General features: G+C 45.9%; 3 protein-coding genes across 4 annotated transcripts in view; 1 reads left to right on the top strand and 2 right to left on the bottom strand.

The window, feature by feature from the left end:
- The window catches only part of patj (PATJ crumbs cell polarity complex component), a 67,989-nt gene extending 55,832 nt beyond the window's left edge, over positions 1-12,157 (top strand). The window contains 14 exon segments of the mRNA XM_067229454.1: positions 203-277; positions 508-637; positions 797-903; positions 1,526-1,609; positions 2,140-2,333; positions 2,531-2,678; positions 4,043-4,129; positions 4,603-4,831; positions 4,961-4,998; positions 5,537-5,659; positions 5,786-5,890; positions 8,431-8,534; positions 8,625-8,748; positions 9,056-12,157. Coding sequence (XP_067085555.1) covers positions 203-277; positions 508-637; positions 797-903; positions 1,526-1,609; positions 2,140-2,333; positions 2,531-2,678; positions 4,043-4,129; positions 4,603-4,831; positions 4,961-4,998; positions 5,537-5,659; positions 5,786-5,890; positions 8,431-8,534; positions 8,625-8,748; positions 9,056-9,202 — 1,695 coding nt within the window. The 3' untranslated portion in view covers positions 9,203-12,157.
- A 27-nt stretch (positions 12,158-12,184) lies between these two features.
- pdzk1ip1 (PDZK1 interacting protein 1) lies at positions 12,185-14,322 on the bottom strand. The gene is made up of 4 exons (XM_067229484.1): positions 14,169-14,322; positions 13,569-13,677; positions 12,993-13,079; positions 12,185-12,724 (listed from the first exon to the last, which is right to left on the bottom strand). Exons 1-4 carry the CDS (start codon positions 14,230-14,232, stop codon positions 12,652-12,654), a joined length of 333 nt encoding a protein of 110 aa, XP_067085585.1. The 5' UTR covers positions 14,233-14,322; the 3' UTR covers positions 12,185-12,651.
- Positions 14,323-18,187: 3,865 nt separating this feature from the next.
- Positions 18,188-23,521, bottom strand: tal1 (T-cell acute lymphocytic leukemia 1). Of its 2 annotated transcripts, none has more exons than XM_067229483.1 (4): positions 23,407-23,521; positions 21,172-21,722; positions 20,517-20,608; positions 18,188-19,762 (listed from the first exon to the last, which is right to left on the bottom strand). In XM_067229483.1, the coding sequence occupies exons 2-4, from the start codon at positions 21,687-21,689 to the stop codon at positions 19,329-19,331; spliced, it is 1,044 nt and encodes a 347-aa protein (XP_067085584.1). In that variant the 5' UTR covers positions 21,690-21,722; positions 23,407-23,521; the 3' UTR covers positions 18,188-19,328. The 2 variants fall into 2 exon arrangements, with proteins under 2 accessions (XP_067085584.1, XP_067085583.1); XM_067229482.1 differs by having other exon boundaries at positions 21,172-21,808; positions 23,407-23,512.
- Positions 23,522-24,444: the final 923 nt, after the last annotated feature.

The raw sequence follows: 24,444 nt of genomic DNA, 5'->3' as shown, positions 1-24,444 counted from the left end.
TACGTATGACTGAATAGGGCCACGGGCTTTACTTCTTGTCCTAACTCTCCCTCTCTCCATATTTTTCTCCCTCATCCCACTCCCTCCCTTTTCTCTCTCATTCTCCCTCTCTCTGTTTCTCTCCTCCTCTCTTTGTCTCTCTCTCTCTCCCTATACCTCTGCCGCTGCATACTGTACCTCCCTCTGTGTGTGTGCGCTCCAGAAGCTGAGGTCGTCCGAGAAGGTTCCAGAGAGCAGTGAGAGTGTTCCTCAGACAGGCCCTGGCCTGCAGGAGAAGGTGAGAGGAGGACCGGGGAGATACCGGGCTCCGCTTCAAATGAGCTCCCACCGGAGCCTTCCAGGAAGGCCCACTTTCACACAAGCTCCCAAAAGAGAGCAGGTGTCTTCACAGTGTCAGACCACCTCAGTTTAATAGTGGATGAGAGCATAAAAAATTCATCTTAAGGTGGCACTTTCGAGCGAAAGAGGCAGGTAAAAGAAAAGGTTGTGGTTTGTGTGTGTGTGTAGACTTCCAGCTTGCCCAGGGTCTCTGGGAGCTCCAGCAAGCTGCCAGCGAGGCCTGCCGATGGGCCTCTGTCTCCCCCGGCCCCCTCCCCTCTGCCCCTCACCAGCCCCGACCTCCCGCCCAGCACCAGAGGTAGGCGCGTCACACTCACATTTACTCAGGTTCAACAGTGCCCTTCGAAAAACAGCTGTCGTCCACTTGCGTGGGCATCGCTTCCCAGGTGATCGATTTCGAACCTTTTTGTGAATGTTTACCTGTTCATCCCTCCCTCTGCTGTCGTCCTGTCTGCAGACCCGGCTACATGCCCCATCGTAGCAGGCCAGGAGACGGTGATAGAGATAGCTAAGGGCCGCTCAGGCCTGGGCCTCAGTATCGTAGGGGGCAAAGACACCCAGCTGGTAAGACCCCCCCCCCCCCAAACACCCAGTAACCCTCAGCGACCAGCCTGCACTGAGACACACACACACATACAGGGACCACCTGAGGGCAGTGTGTGAAGCTGGGGTTATCCACAGCGTTATGCAGGGCTCCTGAGGGGTCTGGACTGAGAGGCACCTGTCATCTTCTGTGAGATCCTCCCCTAACCCTCCACATCTCCCTCTCTTACCCCTTTGCCCTCGGTCCCCTGCCTCTCGGTCCAAAGGGTTTGACCGAATGCCTGGAAGCCAGTGCTGCTGCATTATGGATAATGTGTATCATATTGATTCAGCTCCTTCAGTGTCTCAGTCAGCGGTGATGTGATTTCACTCCTGAACCCTCCCGGAAAATTTACCCTATTTCTCTCGAATATATGTCTCTTTCATTCCCTCTCTACTTGTATCCCTCCCTTACTCTCTCCGTCCCTCTCTCCTTGTTTTGCTCCATCCCTTCTTTTGCCTCTCATCCCTACTTCTATCTCTCTACCTTTTCTCTCCCTCCCTCCCTCCCTCCCTCCCCCTCTCTCTCTCTCTCTCTCTCTCTCCCTCTCTCTCTCCCTCTCTCTCTCTCTCTCTCTCTCTCTCTCCTCCCCCCCCCCTCCAGGATGCCATAGTGATCCATGAGGTGTATGAGGAGGGCGCGGCAGCTCGAGATGGCAGACTCTGGGCTGGAGACCAGATCCTGGAGGTCAGTCTTCAGGAATTTCTTTCTCTCTCTCTGTCTCTCTCTCTCTCTTCTTTTGTCTCTCTCTCCCTCCCTTCCTTTTTTTCTGTAGAATTTCCATTCCCATTCTGTAGTGGGTCTTTAACCTGTGTGACAAGGTGAAAGAGGGGCTTATCTCACCTCTGATCTCACCTCTGGCTCTCACATCATTGCTCTTCACGCCACGATCAACCCAGCTAATCTTTGACGATAACGCCCTCTACTGGACTAAATGGATATCTTACTGCTTGGAAACAACAGTTCAATTTACTTTATCTCAGTATAATTGTCTGGTAGCTCTGTATTCAGCATACAGACAGGGACAGTAGTTTAGAGAAAGTAGTGGGTGGTGTTATGGGGTGTGAATGAAGGCCTATGTGATCACAAGTGTGTGTACGTTAACAAAAGCAGGTGTGTGTATGTTTGAATGAACGTACATGAGTGTGTACAGTATGTGCATGAATTCCTGTGCAAAGTCCAGTGTGTGTGTATTAACGTGCGTGCCCGTTTTCCAGGTGAACGGGGTGGACCTGCGCGGCGCCGCCCACGAGGACGCCATCGCCGCCCTGAGGCAGACCCCAGCCCTGGTGCAGCTGGCCGTCCTGAGGGACGAGGCGCAGTACCGCGACGAGGAGAACCTGGATGTGTTCCGCGTGGAGCTGCAGAAGAAGAGCGGACGAGGCCTGGGCCTCAGCATCGTGGGGAAGAGGTACGCTAGCTCGCCCAGGGACGCTAGCTCGCCCAGTGACCTGTGTCGGACATAAGCAGCTTCCCCCTTGCCTCTCCTCCTTCTCTCCTCTCTCCCATCCTCCAAGCCCTCTCCTCTAATCTGCTCTTTCTCTCTTTTCCCTCTCCTCTCTCCTGTCCTCCATCTCCTCTCTCCTCCCCCCCTCTCCTCCTCCTCAGGAACGGTACGGGTGTGTTCATCTCTGACGTGGTGAAGGGGGGCGCGGCAGAGCTCGACGGACGTCTGATGCAGGGGGACCAGATCTTGTCGGTCGACGGGGACGACATGAAACAGGCCTCGCAGGAGACGGTGGCCGCCATCCTCAAGGTCAGAGGTCACACGAGCACATTTAGACAGGCCACACCCTCTAAACCTAACATTTACATCTACAGACAGAAAATATATTGGATTGAAGTTGTCTTGTCTCTGTAAGATAACACTGTAGTAGAAAGTAGGTCAGTAGTTCCGACAGAAAAATAATCATATAACACTTTCATACAAATCCACCATTAAATATTCACCAATCTTAAAAGTCATTGTGCCTCACTCTAAATTGAATCTTACATTTCCTCTGGAACGAATAACGTGATTTGAATCAAATATGCCAAGGGGCTCCCTATATTTTCACCACCAGAGGGCGCCATTGTTCCAGCCACAAGGCCTGCTGCTACTGTAGAAGGCTTACAAGCCAATATGTGACTGCAGGCTAATGCTGCCTATACTGGGGTACTAGGGGAGAGTACAGACAAGCACAGCTGCTCCAGCAGCAGGGGGTGGAGAATCTGGGCTGTGTTTATCAGACACAACCTCTGTATGGTTATTAAACACACTCCATTTCCATAGAACTGTGTGAACCAGGAGGCCTGTGGATTAAAAGGATAAAACATAAATGTACTTCTACTATGTTGACGTGTTTAGTTTGTGTGGTTGAGGTGTGTGCCAAGCAGCGGTGATTATTAACATCACACGCATGTACCACGGAGGCTGACCTGTAGTCACGGTTCAAGGACAATTGAAGAGAAGGGACGTTTTCAGACTTACATTTACATTTAGTCATTTAGCAGACGCTCTTATCCAGAGCGACTTACAGTAAGTACAGGGACATTCCCCCTGAGGCAAGTAGGGTGAAGTGCCTTGCCCAAGGACACAACGTCATTTGGCACGGCCGGGAATCGAACTGGCAACCTTCAGATTACTAGCCCGCTTCCCTCACCGCTCAGCCACCTGACTCCCTGACTTGAAGGGTAGCTTGGTCCTCCGCCTTCCACGGACCATTTAAATGAGTTATGTTGACATTGACATTTGTTGAAGTTGACATTTGACTCATTGAGCAGACCCTTTCATCCAAAGCGATGTACGAATATTGCAGACAGAGCACAGAAGAAGATCCGGCATCCGAAGTGCATCGTTCTACGGTATTTCCCTGTTCAGACTCAGGGAACAGTCTTTGTATATAATCTGTATTCAGATTTGAAGGGGTTCTTGGGTCCACAGTACCTGACCCTGGATGTGTGTCACCACCCCGCCTGCTAGCAGCCTGTCTCCAGGGTGGTGGTGTTTAGCCGTAGCCTGGTGCTCTTAGCCCTGTGGGGTAGAGGGGCTGTGTGAGGGGGGCTCCTGGTGGGGGCCCCTGGTCTGGGGGGCCAGGGGGCAGGCTGAGCTGTGGTAGTCACCCTGGCTTGCCTCCGCAGTGTGCCAGGGGAACGGTGGGCCTAGAGCTGGGCCGACTGAAGGCCGCATCCTGGATCTCCTCCAGACGCACCTCCCAGGGAAGCCAGGTGTGTGTGTGTGTGTGTGTGAGAGAGAGAGTAACAAACAGGGTCCGTATCCCTAACAGGAGGGAGTGTGTGTCATGGCCAGTGTTCATTCTCACCTCAGCTGGGAGCTTGCATGCAGAGGCTCACTCACCCTGGCCACCGCCTCCCCCCACGCTCACCCCCCCCCCCCCCCCTCGTGACTCACCCCTGTGACCACTCATCTCATCTGTTCACATGCATGTGGCCCAACATGGCACCTGGACCTCTGGTGCATGTGTGTGTGCGTGTATGTGTGTAACTGCGCTTGCCGATATGCCTGTGCACATGTCTGTACGTGTGTGTGTTGGTGTGCCTGACTGGCATGTGTGTTGGTGTGCCTGACTGGCGTGTGTGTGTGTTAGTGTGTCTGACTGGCGTGTGTGTGTGTTGGTGTGTGTGTGTGTGTGTGCTCGGGCGTTCCCAGAGCGTCATGGTGTCTCTCCTGTCCTCTCCAGATGAGCCACGTCAGCTGCTCCAGCCTCCCTCCACACACCACCAACCCTGCGCCAAGCTCCGCCCACAACCCTGCCCCCAGCTCCGCACCCAACCCTGCACCAAGCTCCGCCCCTGCCCCCAGCCTCGCCCCCAACAACGCGCCCAGCTCCGCCCCCAGCCCCGCTCCCCAGCCCCTCAACAACGCCCGGAGGCCCACCACCGAGAGCATGACGTCATCAAAGAGCGCCGGTAGGACGTGACCTCATCAGTGTCCTTTCAGTTTCTTTCTTCAAATGGTTCCACATGAGACAATATTTTATTTTTACATAAATAATAAGTTATCTCCCTGCGTGCGTGCGTGTGTGTGTGTGTGTGTAGGGTCAGATACAGGGATGCGTACTGTGGAGATCACACGGGTAAGTTGTTCCAGAACTCTGGTGTTGTCCTATTGGACAGCTGTGATTTTGCCTCATCATAGGTTTAGCCACTAGGGAACTGCTGTGAGGAGCAGGCCCTAAGAATTCCACTGGACTGAACTACCAGTTCTTGTTACAAATAAACTAGAAAATTGAAAAGACATTTATCATTGGGAGTTTAAAAGTCAGTAAACCAATACATTCTGTTACTTTCTCCTCTCTCTCTCTCTCTCTCTCTCTCTCTCTCTCTCTCTCTCTCTCTCTCTCTCTCTCTCTCTCTCTCTCTCTCTCTACATCTGTCTCTCTCTACCCCTCTCTCTCTCTACCCCTCTCTCTCTCTACCTCTCTCTCTCTCTACCTCTCTCTCTCTCTACCTCTCTCTCTCTCTCCTCACTGTCTTTCTGCCATTGCTGTCCCCCTCCGCTCTCTCTCCTCTTTCTCTCTCACCCTCTTACTCTCTCCTTCGGCCCCCACCCTGTTTCTCCCTTTCCATTGTCCCTCTTACTCTCTCTCTGTCTCTCTCTCCCCTCCCCCTCAGGGTCCCAGTGATGCTCTGGGTATCAGTATAGCAGGAGGGAAGGGGAGCCCTCTGGGGGACATCCCTATCTTCGTGGCCATGATCCAAGCTAACGGAGTCGCAGCCAAAACACACAGGCTCAAGGTGTGTGGACGTGTGTGTGTGTGGGTGGGTGCGTGTGGGTGCATGCGCCTGAGTCAGTCAGTCTAAGGTGTGATCTTAGATTTACTCCATTTGTTATTACCTGTGTGTGTGTGTGTGTGTGTCCAGGTGGGGGACAGGATGGTCAGTATAAATGCCCAGTCCCTGGATGGGATGTCCCATGGGGAGGTGGTCAACATCCTGAAGAACGCCTACGGCATCATCACCATGCAGGTAGCCCAACCTCACACACACACACACCTCACACCACCAACCAGACACTCTCCCTGAACACACACACACACCTCACAGACACCAACCAGACACTCACCCTGAACACACACACACACCTCACACCACCAACCAGACACTCACCCTGAACACACACAAACCTCACACACACTAACCAGACATTCACCCTGAACACACACACATTCAGGTAGGTGACTAACCAACTGCATCAATCAATGCATGGTCACACACACTGGTATGTTCACAATCATCTACAAATGTGGACAAAATAAATAAAGAACTGTCATATTGTTCGATTCAAACACCCATTCTCTGGTCCTAAGTGTTCTTACAGAACCGTCATTACAAAACTGTACTGTATGTGGAGCCAATATTTTAATGTACGTTAATTAATTTATGTTTGATGGGTCTATTGGAAGGAATGGTTTGATGGCTGATTTGAATGAATGAGTGACTGGTTACATGGGCTTATTTGAATGCAGTGAAAACCTTGAGATAAAATAATCAAAAGCTCTGTATGCATAGAGTATACTCCAAAATTTGTCATATTAATACTTACTAAATATTCAGGGGTTCATAGTTATGAATATGTGTTTACAAAAAAGAATACATTTGATGAAAAAACACTAATATGCACATATTTTAAAGAGGTATTCATAATGTGTGTGTGTATGGACATGCCAAACGTATGACTGTGATAATATAAAATGTGTGTGTGTACGTGCATATGTGTGTGTGTGTGTGTACATGCCTGTGTGTGTGTGTGTGTGTGTGTGTGTGTGTACATGTGTGTGCGTGCGGTTATCAGCTCCCTGCAGCTGGAAGGCAGTTTGGCGCGGTGAGCCAGATAATCCCAGTTCTTTATGCTAATGCGGCTTTATCAGGGGAGCTGCAGCAGACCAGCGCTGCTCTGCTGAACAGGGACGCCCTCTCTGCTGCCTCCTGATTACACTACCCTGGACAGCAATTACTGTTTACTAACCTCCTCACACCTCCCTCTGCCTCTCTCTCTCTCTTCTGTCTTTCCTTCTTCCTCTCTCTCTATGCCTCCCTCCCCCCCCCCTCTCTCTCTCTCTCTCTCTCTCTCTCTCTCTCTCTCTATGCCTCCCTCCCTCTCTCTCTCTCTTTCTCTCTATGCCTCCCTCTCTCTCTCTGTATGCCTCCCTCTCTCTCTCTATGCCTCCTTCTCTCTCTCTCTCTCCCTCTCTCTATGCCTCCCTCTCTCTCTCTCTCTATGCCTCTCTCTCTCTCTCTCTCTATGCCTCCCTCCCTCTCTATCTTTCTGCCTCTCTCTCCTCTGTCTCTATTCCTCTCTCTGTCTCCTTTTCATCTCTTTCTCTTGTTCCACCTCTCGTTCTGTCATTTCCTCTTTCTGTCTTTCTCTCCCGTTCTCTCTGTCTCTTCTTCATATCTCTGTCTCTCTATCCCAATGCTCTCTCCATCATCCTCTGTTCCCTGTTTTTCTAGCCCACCTCTCTCCCTCGCACTATTCACTGTCATTCTGCCCCCCCCCCTTTCTCTCCCTGTCTCTCTCTATCTCCCTTCTTATTCTCTTGCCCTCGTGCATCCCCCCCCCCCCCCACCACACACACACAGTCACCAGTGTGTCGTACACTGCAGACACTAGTAATCCTCAATAGTGGTTTTTTTTTTGTCCTTCATCTTTTCGTCCCCTCTCACCCTCTCTCTCTCTCTCTCTCTCTCTCTCTCTCTCTCTCTCTCTCTCTGAGGATTAATAAAACACGGTGTTTTCACGCGCACACTCGCACTCCTTTCCCATCCGTCTTTCTACTCGTTGCTCCTCTCACACGGTCTTCTTCCTCTCTCCTCTCGCCCCACGCCTCCCCGCCGTCCTCCCTCTCCCCCGCCGTCCTCCTCCTCTTGGCTCCCCCCTCGTTCCTCCCCCTGTGAGAAGGTGTGTCGGCGAGATAAGGGAGAGGGGATGGCTGGGGAGCGTTGGGCTGCGTTCAGCCAGCGAGCCGGCGCTTCATTAGCCTTTGTTTGTTATTGTTGTTGTTGTTTTCATAATTTTTTAATTGCTTTTCCGTTGATTAAATATGGAAATGAACCGATTCCGACCGTGGGTGCCCTCAGTAGTTGGCTGACTATTATATTAAAAGAGACAACTTGTGGAAAAAATGCATCCCTAGAATGGATTACCTTCCCGGAGAGAAAGAAGGATGGAAGAAGGTAGAGATAAAGAGTGGAAGAGAGAGCAAGAGGAGGAAGGGCGGAGGGAAAGAGAGTGGGCGAGGAGGGTAATGGAGAAGGAGAGACAACTAGAAATGATTTGGTGTGTGTAACTTTCAACCACTGTTTGTCCATTAACACTATTGTGATTAATGGAGTAAGGTTCAGTAAGGTTCTGACTAGCATACAGGTTGATTTCAAACACGCATCATATGACCATAATACTGAACACAGACACAACATACTGTAGCCTCACTCTTGCTGAACACAAATATTATTATAGCGAAACAGATGCTATATGTTTATGTACATCTGTATGTGTGTGCGTTCAGGTGATAGCTGACACCAACATCAGTGCCATAGCCAGTCAGGTGGAGAGCCTGTCCACCTGCTCCAGTCTCCCTACCAGCCCAGAGTCCCTGCCCCCGGAGCCAGAGTGAGTGACACACACACACACACAAGCACATACCCACACACACACAGTTTTCCACGTTCATGTGAGCCCCTGGTTGTGCCCCCTGTGCAGGCCCCCCCGGGCCAGGAGTATCTGTCTGGAGAAGGGCAGCGAGGGGCTGGGCTTCAGCATCGTGGGGGGGTTCGGGAGCCCCCACGGAGACCTGCCCATCTACGTCAAGACCGTCTTCAGCAAGGTAGGCCTCGCCCCCGAGCCCCCACCACCCCACCTCCCCCCTCTCGCCATCCTGCACTGGACACTAGATGGCAGCAGATATGACACACACACACATACACATGGACATACACACACCACATATACAGTATAAATATTAACATATATACACACACATACATATATATATACACAAACACACAAGCATATACTTAGACACACAGAGAGACTAGAAAGGACTTCCCTGGTGTTTGATGTTGATCAGAAATGTCCTTCAGCCCGAGGCGGTGGTGAGAGTGAGGTGTGTGTGTTCCTGTCTCCTCCTGCAGGGGGCAGCAGCCATGGACGGCCGACTGAAGCGAGGCGACCAGATCCTGTCTGTGAACGGGGAGAGTCTGGAGGGGGCCACCCACGAGCTGGCCGTGGCCCTGCTGAAGAAGCAGAGAGGTGCCGTCACGCTGAACATACTGTCCTAGCTCTCTCTCTCACACACACACACACACACACACACCTAGACACTCACACACACCTCCAAACAAAGTCACTCTCACACACCCTCACCTAGACACAAGTTCTCACCTCCACACACACACACACCTCCACACACGCACCCTCACCTAAACACAAGTTCTCACCTAGACTCACACAAACACTCTTACACTTACACACTCTTAGTACTCACACGCACACTCTCACAAACGCACACCAACTCTCACTTAAAAATACAGACTCTCACACTGACACACTAACTCACTCGCATAGACACTCACACAGGCACTCACACACACACACATCAGTTGGCAAAGGACAACCGAGGGACATTTGAACTTACCAACATGCAAAAAATTCTTATAATAATGAAAAGTAAGAACCAAGTCAGAAGGAGGTGACTCCTGTCCTCCCTGGACCTGTTGGGCACCTCATGCCCATCTTCACCCCTTTAGAAGAAAGAGAGAGAGAACTCCATGCATGAAGGACTGCCCACAGCCCTGCCCACAGCCCTGCGCACAGCCCTGCCCACAGCCCAGCGCACAGCCCTGCCCACAGCCCAGCGCACAGCCCAGCGCACAGCCCTGCCCACAGCCCTGCCCACAGCCCTGCCCACAGCCCTGCCCACAGCCCAGCGCACAGCCCAGTGCACAGCCCTGCCCACAGCCCAGTGCACAGCCCTGCCCACAGCCCAGTGCACAGCCCTGCCCACAGCCCTGCTCACAGCCCTGCCCACAGCCCTAGCACTGACCTGGAAGGGTGCCACTTCAGCTGTAGACCGTGGAGGAACAGGAAGTCATCGTCAGATCCAGTGCCTCCTAATCACTTGTGTGAGCTCTATCTCCTCTGGGTACAGTGCGCCGAACAGACAGACAGGATGTAAAATGGCCGCCAATGGACTTGAAGCAGGTACAAAAAGGGAAAGTGAGGTCACGGAATTGTGACTCGAATCTCCACATTACTTTGTCTCCGTCTTTGTGAACGCACTTTTTTGGGGGTCTTTTTTTTCATGCAAGACTGTAAGAGCAATATGAAGGGATCGGAAGGTATGGCTCTGTATCCCTGTAGCTTAGCACGCGTCAATGGGAAAAGTACTGGTGAGGAGGTAGCAACATTAGCTGCAGCTACTGCTAATGCACACGCTTGTGAGGGCAAAGCCTTTTTAGTAGTTTAGTTTTTAGTTTGTTTTTGAACCAACTAATGTCTCAGTATCTACATGCGTCGGCCTCCAGCAAGCCCCGTGAAGTGGATTAAGCAGTGAAAACAATTCCACCCTCTACACCCTCCCATTTTAGCACGTTAGCATGACTCAGCAGAATCTTCATCCACTTATAAAACAGCCCTACCAGTATGTCACCTGCCACCAAGTCACACTGCAGTTATTTATCATAAGCTTTCAGTGTTGTTCCACTTTGTTGTAGGAGGTTTTTGCCAAAGGTTGCCAGTTGAAAACACTCATTGGAAAAGCAGGGAGAGGAATGGCAATCTGAACATGTTTATTCAGTAAGCTCTGTTACGTCCACTAAGGTGGTTCACGGTAGAACTTTCAGAGTATGTAGGTAACACTCAGGAAGAACTCCTTGTCTGTGAATATGGTGAAAAATATTCAAGTGTCTGTTCTCAGTTCTGTGTCTCTGTGTTCTCTAACAATATTAGATGCTAACTAGTTGCCAAATATGTCCTATGTTGCTTTGTCTGAGGGGGAAATGTGTCAAGTTAGTGTCCAGTCCTGTGAAAGGAGATTACTTGGAGGATGAGAGCCTGGTGAAGTTGGCACCAGGCAGCTTAGGTTCTGGACCTGCAGTAGTGTGCGCGTGTGTGTGTACGCGTGTGTGTTTGCAGCACACACACCCAGCGCTGGTACTGTGGGTTAGCGATGGGAGCTGTATGGGATGTTTGTCGGTAGGATCCTGCGGAGGTTACCCGTGGAAATATTACGATGGGAATTATTATTTGAATATGTAATCTCGTGTTGTGCTTCATAGAGGTACTAAAGGTAGATTGTCAAGTCAATCTGTGATTTTTCTTTAGTTTGTTAAAGTCAAACATTTGTGTGTGTGTGTGTGTGTTTCACAATTGCCCACAGTCCAGCTGTGCGATGCTTACCATGCCAAACAATGACAGGATATCCTGTCTCGGCCACGGTCAGTTGCTGGTGTCACTCCAAGCCGTCCACACTCACAGGAAGTGACATCACTGACCGCCAATGCACTGGGAAGCTCCCCATTATTGCTACGGAGTAAGGCACACTGCATCTGTCTGGTGTATCTGTGGATGGTGTTTATGTTTGTGTGTGTGTGTGTATGCGTGTTGATGCTGTGTGTGTGTGGAAGGTGTGTGTAGGGGTATGGAAGACCTGGATTGTGGAGGACTACTATTATTTTGTGGAAGCTAAGTGCTGTGCTGTCGTTTTAAAGCCAGATCCCTTTAAAGGAAACCCACCCACTGCTGAAAGCCCTACTGCATACTTCTCTCTCTCTTGAATTCCTTTTCTCTTTCCCTCCCTCTCTGTTTCCTTTCTCTTTCTCTCCGTCTCTCCCTGTATGCGAGTCAGCAGTAAATGTGTGTGTGTGTGTGTACCTGTGTGTGCATCCTTACGCCTTCATGCTCGTGTTTTAATCCTTATGGAGTTAGTGACACAAGCTGCAGAATTGGGTTATTGAACGTTGTCAACACTGATCCACAGAGTATCACAGCATTTTCTAATCCAAAGAACCCTTACATTTGTAGACTGTGTGTGACCAGCGATGCCGTCTTAAAATGGATAGAAAGACTGTATCTATGGAAAAGGTATGCAAATATATAGTCTGTGATCAATAATGCAAGTCTTCTCCTCTATGTATGTGTGTGTTTGTTGCTTAATTTCATATGTTTATTATTTCAGTTCTCATGATTTGTCTTAAGATCAACAATGTATGTTTTATTAAAAAAAGTACAACCCATTTGCAAAACAATTTCCGTCATGTTAACTTTGGGCTAAGGATATATATATATATACGGCCAGAAGTGAATAATTGCATGATTATTGTGATGATTCATCTGGGACAATGTTTGTGTCTGTGAGATTAATAATTACTCACATGATACTTTAGACTGGAGAAGGACAGGTGATTTGACAGGATTACCCATTAAATGTGAATAACAAAGACCAGTCTTCCTATACACCAACACATATACACTTGATGGGGTCAATTGTATACACTTCTTACAAATTTTCTTGAGGCAGTTTTAGATTTTCATACAGATTCATGCAAATATTTATGTATCTTACTTAAATCATTTGTCCTATCACCTTCAAGCAGTGTTGTTAAAAGTGTGGAGTTAGGAGATCCAGTTGTAATCTGGTGCATTCTGTTGTCCTATCATTTTATGTTGTGAAAGAGAGCTTGGCCGAAAACCAAACAGCGAAGGAGTGAACTGGATTGGTCCACGTCAGTCACATGACAGTGACTTTGTCTTCTCTGTGATCAAGAGCCAAGTTCTCATAGGCGCCCTCGTGCTCAGCACTCCTGTTACGCACGCAGACACACACACACACACACACAAGCAACCACTGTGATTACAAAATAAAATGGTTCAGATAAGCACAGTAGTAAACTATATTGGTCTTAATAAAAAACAATATGGTCAAACCAATACAGTAGTTGTATTATACTGCACTATCTTTTAATATAAGGTTGTAATTAAGGATGTTATCAGGTTGTACGGTAATGGCTACCCCATTCTATCTTATCAGGACTTTCATTTATTCCAGACAGGACTGGCAGCTTAGCTTACCTGAGCACGTTGAGAGAGGTGTCATAGGTCGCTCCGTTCGTCGTTGCATGGTCTTCCACCATCACCGGCTCCGCTCTCATCTCTTTGCTTCACAGGTCAAGTAAGTGACAGTTATTTCTTCAGCTTATTTACCGTCACACATTAGCAATACATAAAAAGGTGTCTTCAGTGTAAAACCTACTGATCCAGAAACAGTTATTTTCTTCATTAGACATTAGTTTACAGCTAAAGGTATTAAAGAGAGATGATTATTTGAGTGTATCTAGGTCGAATTTACTACCAACGTATGGACAGAACATTAAACCAGAAGAAAGTTATTTATTTTAACACTAGTTTTATCCTCTCATCTTCTTGATTAATTCATAATTCGGGGTTTCTCCCTCTCAAAAAACAAAAGTATTTTTTTTATGTTGGTCCTTGAAAAATGCTGTTTGCTGGTGAGCCTATGGCATACAGTAAGAAGCTTGCTTCATCTGAATGATATTAATGCCAACTTCCTTCAGGTCATCTGTGACGAGCTGTTATACTAAACAGGTCTCAGACCAGAGAAAGGAAGAAAAAGAGATCCTCTCCTACCTGCGGTCGCACCACGCCTTGTTGACGAGGAACGTCACGAAAACGAGGAAGAGGAAGCCAGTCACGGCGATGAAGCCCGTCAGCCACTGTGGCAGCGCCCGGCCCTCAGCTTAGCGCCAGGATGGAGGAGAGACCGTTGGTACAGCAACCACACCCACAGTACATGATGATCAACCATTCTTCCACTCTTGCAGACTATCCCACATCCTAAACTTTGCCAATTTCCTGGTCTATGTACTCTGTGATTGACGTTCTCTCTGTGGATGGTATTACTAGCATGGCTGTTGTGTTTAGGGGTTTTCCTCCAGCAGGAAGCGCTGTACAGATACAGGATTAAGAAGCTGTTGACCAGCTTTACCTCTAAAAGGAGCACACGCTGAGCTTCAAAGATGAAATAGGCTGCGCTCAGACTTAGTCGAAATGCCAAAGCCATCGAGCAATGATGGAATTGAAGGTGAGACTTTTAAAAGAAAAATAATGCCCGATCCTTCCCCCATACTGTCATTCAACCATTCACAATGTAAACAGGAAACGGTGCTGAAGAATACATCAGAGGCAGTGAAGTTTCTTTACAATAATAAGTCCATTGCGAAACCCTACCTGTCTGGGCAGTCACCACACCAAATGTCAGCATGAGAAACAAAACAGAGTTCACTCTCCCCATGGTTTAGATCTCGGAGGAAGTCCAGTCTGCGTTTGAACATCCAAGAGGGTCAAAATTATCAACTAAACACCAACAATACCTCGGTGATCTGCTTTTCACATGAAGTGTCACAACTAAACGCAGTGTTAGTGCTGTTCTACCTCCTGACCAAAATGGTAGTTAATCCAGTTAATAGTTAACCATGCTTACTCAAACAAACCAAGATTCCATAGAAAGGTTTCAGCCGTTACCTGGAAACACTAATCAATCACTATTCACATTCATAGACCATGCATGCACTAATAAGCTTATATAACTTATATTGCTCTTCCATCTTCAGGCAGTGTGTTTAAAGCATTCATAACATCACATCAATAAAGTACAGAAACCCTAATAACGATTTATTAATACCAGACTACAGTAGGTCGACATATTGTTCTAGGATTGGATGACAAAATAAACATGTTAAATGTGTGCTTCATGAGACTGGGTTAGGGGGTCAGTCTCTGGACAGATCTCCAAATAAGTCACTGCAGACCTGAGTTATAGAGTCATCTATTCAATGCTGATGATGTTATTCGCTTGTCAGCATATTAGCTGGGATAAAGATAGAGGTGCATGTAATAATTATACATTAATACATTATACATTTTTCAGACTTTGTGATATATCTGCCATTGTACACGACTGGCTAAGCAGAACTGGGGAGAAGTGGTCATCAGAAGCACTGTGGCTCATTAAGCAACACATCAGCCGTCTAGCTGTTATTCAGCCCTGAGACTGTACCGAGCGCTTCTGAGGTGGCCACATGGGGCAGAGGAGGGGGGGGGGGAGGGGGGGTGAACAGGCTTGATTGGAAGAGCAGATAGAGAGGAGAGGATAACTGGGAAGGGAGGGGGGCCGGGCAGGCTGAGGGCGTGGAGCACGCCCCCTCTGGACCCTTGGGACCGCTTTTCTGAGTGTTTGAGTGAGGGGGAACGAAAGAGAGAGAGTGTGTGTGTGTGTGTGTGTGTGTGTGTGTGTGTGTGTGTGTGTGTGTGTGTGTGTGTGTGTGTGTGTGTGTGTGTGTGTGTGTGTGTGTGTGTGTGTGTGGTAGAGAGAGAGAGACAGAGAAGGTGTTTACGGGATGAGAAAAAGAGAGACGGTGTTTATGTGAGAGGAACAGCAGACGTGAGAGAAGAAGTTGGCTTCGGTGTTAATGAGGGGGCAGGGCTGGTTTAAAGAGCTTGCTAATTTAGTGTGGGTTTGGCCTACACACACACTCTCTCTCACACACATCCCCCCCCCCCCCCCCCCCCCAACACACACAGACACTCACAGACACACATATGCCTCAGGGGAGTGAGCTACTCTGATGGAGGGGCCAGATAGCAGTCCTGAGATCCACTAGCGGTCTCTCTCCCCACTGTCTCTCTGCCCGCTGAGAACCTCCCCAATCCCATGTTCTCTGGAGCCACGCAACTCCCCAATGGGCCATCGTGTCACCACAGAGAGACGAGGATAGAGAGAAGGGGAGGGGCTCCTTAATTGAATTCGCTCTCCCGCCCCCTAGTTATCTCCGTCCATAAGGGGGCGTTTTGTTATCTGCCTGTAACGCTGAGCCTCTGTCAAAGGGCTCTCCTCGGAGATCTATCAAGTGTGGGTTTACCCACTAACCTCCCAGGCTCTTCTTATGGGAAAATGGGAGATTGATGCTGGAGTTAATTAAAAAGAGACAAGGCCGTGTCACACCGCGGTTGCACTGCGCTTTCTTCGTTCTGATTGAATCCTATTTTTTCAAGTGGGAACTGGCGGCGGGAAAAGAACTCGGTACGCTTGAGTGGTCGTCACGACGATACAAGTGTAAATCAACGTGGGTTGGGTGAACCTGAACTCTTTACGCCTGCCTGTTTAATTGAGTTTGAATGCAAGACACAATAATAGCTACATTACATCTTATTGTATTCACTCAGATTTAAAAAAAGATTTGGGGGTAACCTATCAATGACATTAGCCTACATTTCTTTTTTTGTCATATTACGTGTTGTTGGTCAAATATTGTGTGTTCTGCAATACAATATGTTCGTGTTCGTGGGTCATAAATGAGTGGAGATTATAAAGGCCGCCCTATTGCGATACACACGACATCCTAAACGCCGTTTAGAGTCTATCACTCCCCGATCTATCCGGAGTCCCTTAAGCGGTTGGGGGAGGTAAGATTGTGATATTACAGTTTTTCTCAATTGCTAAAACCCTTAAGCCCATTGGCTGAACAAAGTTCTCAGTTGCCTGAACTCATGTAGCGAACTGTGCAGTCTGTTGTCAATACCTTAAACCATTTCACATGGTAAAACACAATTTGCAGATCTCACTTCGACTTTTCAGCAAAACTCTAAACACATTCTCATTCTCAAAACACATTTTTAGTATTGTATATTGTAATACAGTGTATTGTAGGCTGTATACTGTACAATGAACACATTGTATGGCCCTGAACATTGTGCTTTCCATTTGTTACAATAACAGTACTGACTGCTCAATAGATTTTGACTGGTTGCAGGTTCATATCAACAAAGAACAAGAGTGAGTTGTGAGTAGTGAGATGCAGGGTACAGTACTGTATAGGGGTACAAGGAGGAGAAAGAACACAAAAATTGCAAAGTAGAGTAGTAATTTCTGATCAATTTTGAGCTGCTATGATATAACATGTTTTCGTTCATCAAAAGACAATGATGGATAAATATGAAATTTGTTTTGACTTTTGATTAAAAAATACTTCTCCCTGAGAACTATATGTTTTGAACAATGTGTTTTCTATTTTTTGGTGTATTGTTTACTGACTGCTTGATAGTGTATATCATTTTGATCACTTTGTTTATGATTTGAGAGTAGTGTTTTATTTTGAGCACAGGTAAAACAGTTTTGAGGCTAAAGTTTCATTTTGCAAGAGGATTCAGAGGTTTTGTAAATCGTGCTTGAAGATGAGGTTTTGTGTTTAGTTTTGAGAAATTGGGTGACTGTTTCAAGAAATGTGTTTTAGCAATTGTGAAAAACTGTAAACACCACTCACCTAATGCTTCCAGTTAGTACCCCTGTTACACCAGACAGTGAGTGCGTTTACATGACCATGAGAAACCCCGCCTACTAGGTATTAGTGTTCATAAACGCACTCAATGACACATCTCCTTCCCCTTTTCCGAATTTGATTTTAGCATGGTCATACAAATACGCTGTGTGTGTGTGTGTGTGTGTGTGTGTGTGTGTGTGTGTGTGTGTGTGTGTGTGTGTGTGTGTGTGTGTGTGTGTGTGTGTGTGTGTGTGTGTGTGTGTGTGTGTGTGTGTGTGTGTGTGTGTGTGTGTGTGTGTGTGTGTGTGTGTGTGTGTGAGAGACACAGAGACACAGAGACAGCATCGTGACTGTGCTGGGAATTGGAAATTAACCCTCTCTTCCACTGGGATCTGCCACCTATCCAATGGCCTTTTGATTGGCTTAGATTGTTATCAGCCATTACCACTACCAATCAACATGGAAAGATAATAGTGACCTACCAGTCCCCTGTGTACCCACATAACCCACACAACCTCCATTTTCCCACCATGAATGGGTCATGTGATGAATAGTGGTGCAACACCCTAATATGTGATTCATCACAAATTTGGGTGTTGCACCAATGACGTGTTCATGGTGGAAAGAGGGAGGTTATGTGGGTTCAGAGCATTTCATCTGTTCTGACATATATACCTTAACTCATGACTGTGGATTATGAAGGTGAAAAGGGTTTTAAGATGGTGGAAAATGTGCTATAGGTTAATGTGCTGTGTGCCAATATGCTGTTTTATTGCTGCTGTAATTGTAGATAAGTACATTATTATTTATGCATTACTTAAACTATACAGCAGTCCTGCACAAAATGACAGATACAAAAGCATGGATCATTGGTAGTGTACAAATCTACAAAATGGAATAGACAGGTTTGTCATAAATAGTTTTCATTCTTTTTATTTAGTGATTTTAATTAAAAAATCTGTGATATAATGCTGCAAGTATTTATAGATATATTCATCACCGAAACAAAGATTTATCTACCAATCATCACAATAAAATAATAAAATGTTTTTGATGACATACAAGAATTAAAGGTACCAATTGTGGTTACTCAATATTCTGCTGAGGAAGCAGAATTCCATCGTGTTCATACAGTGATAAAACACTTATACAATTTAATATAATTCTAGAATCTAGAGATGAGGAAACAATAAAAGAAGAAAACATAGTAATCTATGTACCTTAGTCACACGTCGAGAAAAGAAGTACAAAATTAACGTTTGTTCCATTTGAGATTTACAGGACTGTTGTGTATGTACACATGGGGTAGAATACTTGTACCTTTTCTATTGCAAGCAACTCTCACTTAATGTCTAAACAGACAAATATTATTGTGTGTGTGCCTTTTACATGAACATTTTCCTAAACGAGACATACTATTATTGTAATAACCATACAGTCTCTGTGAATATCACATTACCTTGTACACTTTCAAATGTTCAAATGCCTTTAACTCTCACAGCAGAAACAGTCATATGGAGGTCTTCTACCAGTTATCTAACTGCTGCTCTCTGAAGGTATAACATCATTTTTGATCAATATTATTGTTTCTGGCCCAACATTCAATGAATTAAATGGACAACCACGTAAGATTTGAGGTGACAAAGGAGAAAACAGAACAGTTTACATTTGAGCAAAAAGTTTGTTCTTAAATCAGGGCAGTGTACCTTAAATAATACAATATTGTTGTATGGCAAGGCACCATACTGTACCCCATGCCTTTTTCGAAATATAATATTTTCTCTTTATGCACATCTCCATTTAAACATTTTCTGAAATCCTTTTTTGTTCTTTCAGGTGTGACTTCCACAAATCACAATCCATCAGCTACTTATAACAGCAGCAGAGACAAGCAACAGAGAACAATCTCTCCTCTGGCCTCAAAACAGCCATCAAAGTCAGAGAATTTGCAAAACTGTGGATGTTCATCCACTTCCAAATACCAAACCCTCACAACAGTAGTCCAGCCGAGCCCTCCTCCACTTGTCCTCTTCTCCCCGGCCTTTGTCCTCTCCAGATCCAAAATGGCGGATCATCTCTGGTTGCCTCCTTCCAGGTGTATTCTGGAGGGATTGTGGAGGCCTCTGGCGGCGGGCAGGTGAGTCTCCACAGACGAGTCCTGGTCCTCTGTGAAACTATCCGGACTGGCGTCCCCATCCAGCAGGCTCCCACAGCTAGAGTCGGGGGACAGCATGCCCTGGAGCATCTCGTCCCGGCCCTCGAGGACCCGGGGCCCCGGCGGGCCGTCCACGCCCCCCAGCACATCATCCTGGTCGCTCAGCAGCTTGGCCAGGAAGTTGATGTACTTCATAGCCAATCGGAGGATCTCGTTCTTGCTGAGCTTCTTGTCCGGAGGGTGGGTTGGGATGAGCTTGCGGAGCTCGGCGAACGCCCCGTTCACATTCTGCTGTCGCCAGCGTTCGCGGCTGTTGGTGAAGATCCGACGCACGATTTTGGGCTGCGAGCCTTGAGGGAGAAGAGGAGGGTCATGGGTCAGGTCAAGTCTTCCATTTCATGCGGTTAGCATACAGTTAAACTATTTTCACATATCTTGGTTGTGTTACAACATTCACGTTCGAAATGTACTAGTGCCATAGCCTAAGTATGTAAGGATTTAAATTAATTTGCACTTTTATAGCATGTTTATGAAGGTAGGAACAGCGACAGATATCTTCCTTATAAAGCTAAAGGAATGCAGTATCTGGTGGGTACTCCCAGACAACAGCCAAACCTATTTTGCAGGCTGTGCTGTGGTAACATCATGGGTTGGTTCTGTTTTCTCTCCTAACACTGTTTTCCTGGCAGACAGGCAAACACTTTGTTTACAGACAGCCTCTTGCTGTTCGTTTCAAATGTGTTGTTTCTATGAGATCTTCTACCCCTCTATACTCCTCTTTTTCTCTGCCCACCTCCTCTTCCAACTATGATCTTTTACATCACAGTATCTGTATAATTAAATGAACTGCACCATTTGAATTATATGAAATGTTTTGAATGTTATTTCTGTAGCCTATATATAAATTACCTAATTTCTTTTGTACCTCCTTTTGTGGCCTATCCTCTTGTGGACTATTTATGGTTTCTGAAATGTTGCTCCCCATTATTGTTGGATGTATGAACAGGAAAGTAATAATTTTGTGTCAAATTAAGATAATCGGATTAAGAGCCAAATAGGATAGTATAAATACAAAAAAGTCTAAAACATCTAAATGTATAATACCGTCGTTGATTTCAACCTCATATGGAGCAGGTCGACGTTTCATCCTGTTGCTGGGGTACATGCCGTACTGTTCCGGTTCGCCACTGTAGCCACTGCACAAGGAATAACATTGGGTAAGTAAGTTAAATAGAAATCCGTTGGAAGGTGCTACCATTTTGTCACAGATGAGTCGTTTACATGCTTTTGTCTAACACTAGTATTTTATTCTTCGATTTCCATGAAATTCACGGTTTCTTATTTTGCTTTCACTTGCAGAATATAGGCCACAGATGGTTTGATGAGAAAATGCGTTGGCAACTAGACAGATGAGATCCTGAATGTAAAACAGTCTTAGTGATGTCAAACGAATGATCTGAGTGTAGACTAACACATTGTGTTGACTATCACGCTTCCTTTCACTAATGAGTGTCCTGATTCAATTATCACCAAAATTGCCTTTATTAATTAATAACAACAAAATATTTGTCCGCATGATGAAAAAATACAAATAAATAATAAGCATTGGTGAAATAGCAGCATCTATATTCTAAATCAAAACCAGGACTTTGCACAAACTGTGAAAAATAGAAACTGGCTTTTGAACAAATAACTCAAACATCCATTGAATAGCAAAGTATCAACAAGGATGCACAATAATCGAAGGATCAAATCTTACCTGTTCATGGTGGCGAGCGGTTGCGCAAGATTACTGTACAGCATTGCTCGTGCAGGGAGAGGGAACGCGGGTGGACTCAACTGCACCATTCGAGTGTCGCTCAGAGGGTCCCGGGGCGGTAAAGGCAGAGGTATCGGTGGTCTGCACAGCTCGGTGGTCTGCACCTTATGGATGCTGTGTGCCGTCTGCTCTCTGGCTTTTATATCTGCACTCCCTCCTCTCCTGGCCAATTCGATAACCGGCACTTCCTTTTTTAGGTCGCTGGCGTGGTAAGCCGTTTCCTTGGTAACGCCATTAATGATGACAGTCCCGTTGCAGTGCTCCCCGGGGACATATTCCCCTTTCCGCTCACTCACAGCAGATTCCACCGAAGCTGCCGTCGTGTTTTCCTGTGTCTCACCCGCCAGCCCCTCAGCGCTGACACGACCCATGGTGGAAGTTGGGCTGTCGTGCCATGATAACTCCTTCTCGTCCGACGGAGTGCGCGGCCTCTTCTCTGGTTTCAGTTTGTCCATCATTTCTGCTGTTTTCGATTTGCCTATGTGCGTAAACTTTTAAGAGCAATGGTTTACTACACGAATAAAGCCAAATTCCTCTTGTCCAGTGTTACAGCTACCCTACTATTCCAGATTGTCACCTGAAAAAGAAAGACATCTTTGGGCTATCTTATTTGTATGTGTTGAACTGTGGGTTGCAGCGCACGCCCCCCTTTGCGTGACACTGTGTACTTTCAGTAGCTTAATTTTATGAGCCCCACCACCCCCCACAAACACACACACACACAGAATGAAAAAAAAAATGCATGCGGTTAACTAATTTAGGATAAACTATACACTTTATGGAAATCTTGTTATGCTCCTAATGCATGACGCCACAATCTTTATGGGCTACTATAAACCATGATTGTTCATACACATTTCACCTGCGTCCTAATGTAATTGTTGATCGTTTAAAAAAAATGAAATAAAAAGATTGTGTCGATTTCTATTTCATTCATTTTCTGCGTCTGTCCAATTTTTCTAATAATCCATAAACCTTGACTCCAGACAATCAATGATTGTCTGGAGTCCCCATAAATGATTTTATGGGGACTTCGCCAGAATTAGTTATACGTGTTTCATTCCTTCTTGACCTTGATCTTATTGGCCAAATTAACTGTCGTGACTTATCATTAGCCTACACAATCATGCAGTCTTGGGGAGGCGTTTATCATCTTCCTCAACATTGTCGGTCTGTTTAACGAACGAACCGACCCTTTGCTTTAACAGACCTTTATCTCACATATACGTCTTCAACCTGCACGGGGCCCTAAACATGGCCAAGACTGCAGATTATATTTCAAAACTAGAGAGAACTAGTTAAGTTATTTCATTATAGTTAATGTAAACCGATAGACTTATATACATATTTTCAGTTTTATGTTCGGGTAGTCTCATTTATTTAGGCTACACCATTCGTAGATTTGTTATTTTGTATTTTTTCCCCCTGGTTTATGCATCCTTTTGTTGCCTGTAGGCATGTTGATAGCTCAAAACAATCTCCCTGTCTCCGTGTGCTATGCAGCTTTTCAACAAATGGGTTGGGAAATATTTTAGAATAGGCTAAGTGTTTGAAAGATTATACCTTTGGTTAACCTAAAGGTCTATGTCCAACAAACATTTTAAATAGGCCTACGTCTTCTTTTTGTATCCTAGTTGTCGTTTTATTTAGTTGCAGCTGACAATAAATTCCGTGTTAGTGAACAAATTCTGATTCTGACAATATATTTAGGCTATCAGTTAACAGACATGCTGTTAAAATCTGTCTGTTGATAGCCTATCATGAATGTAAAATAAATAGGCTGTATGGCGGTGACACGAAAATAACGTTCCTCAGGCTAATTATGTCAATAATATAGCCCCTCTGCACTTCATCGTTTTACGTCGAAATATCCTTCTAGGCTACTTAACACATATGGTCATAGCCAGCCAATAGGCCTAATAGATTTGTTTAATATTTAATAACATATAGTTTTGATAGTGGCATAAATGGCTGCCAAAATGATAACATTTATGGAACAAATGGGCCTTCATTTATCTTTCCGACATAGGAAACAATATTTAGCTTTTTCGATGGAAATTGGTTATGCTCATAATCAGATCAATGGATAGCCTATCACAAAATCTCGCCCCCCCCCAAAAAAATAACCTGACATTCCAAAGGCTGTTAGTAGGCCATAGCCCATGATTTTCTTACCGTTGCTTGAATGTTGTTGAAGGAGTATGTGTGGAGCCATTTTGTCGATGGTCATCCATGTCCGAGGTTTTAGATTCACTGAAGTGCTGTTTGGAGCTGGGAAGTGAGGTCTAGATTATTCCACATCATGTCCAGTGCTCTGCTTAGTATGGGGAGCGGAACACGTTTTCAATGTGGCCAGGGGAGATAAGCGCCCAGTTGCAGGAGCTGCTCATTCGATAAGCCCCTAAATCCATTATTTATTAAATAATTCATTATTATTAGGCTTTTTAACGAAGGCAAGAGCCGGGAAAAAATACAGACTTACATTTTAAATTGCTATGCACATAAATAAGCCTAATTCAGCGGGAAATTTGAAATCTAAAGGTCCTGAAAATAGGCTATAGGCATAATGCAACATTAGACATGTAGCTAAATGTGCATTTCAATTAAGAGAAATAAACCTGTGCTATTTTGAAATGAGCCTTTAGCTGCTTTTTCACTAATTAAATGGAGAATGAATTGTGAAATAATGGATTTTGATTTTTTGGAAAATAACGGTAGGGATTGTCGCTTATGATATAGGCCTAGGTATGACATTATTTATATATATTTTTTACAGATAGAGAAACCGATATGCGATTATCAAACGCTTCTTCTCAGCCTATAGGCAGTAGGCCTGTCACATGAACCTGCCTTATAGGCTGTGCACGAAGGAAAATGTCAGATCACTTTGTTCTTTTTGCTCGGTGAAATCTTGAAAGGTGGTGATGATGGGGAGTGAAAACACCCCGTATCAACTGTTGGCCTATACACTGTATCTTATCCATCACGACTCTTTGGGGATTGTGTAAACAACCGTGTACATCATTTTTTATTTACGCCAAATATTTCCTTAGATGGTTATCTCCCCAATGCATAAAATACTGTCACGACCACCATCCGGTCTCTGCTCAACTCTCTCCGTAGCACCTGCTAACTCTGACTAGGAAAGTGTTACATGCCTGAATCTTACTCTGGTTACACATACTAGTGCCCTCAGTGTACAGTAAGAATCAT

The sequence above is a fragment of the Osmerus mordax genome, chromosome 26, assembly GCF_038355195.1.
Source record: "Osmerus mordax isolate fOsmMor3 chromosome 26, fOsmMor3.pri, whole genome shotgun sequence".
Taxonomy (NCBI): domain Eukaryota; kingdom Metazoa; phylum Chordata; class Actinopteri; order Osmeriformes; family Osmeridae; genus Osmerus; species Osmerus mordax.
The sequence above is the reverse complement of the archived record's forward strand: the minus strand, read 5'-3'. Positions and strand labels throughout refer to the sequence as shown.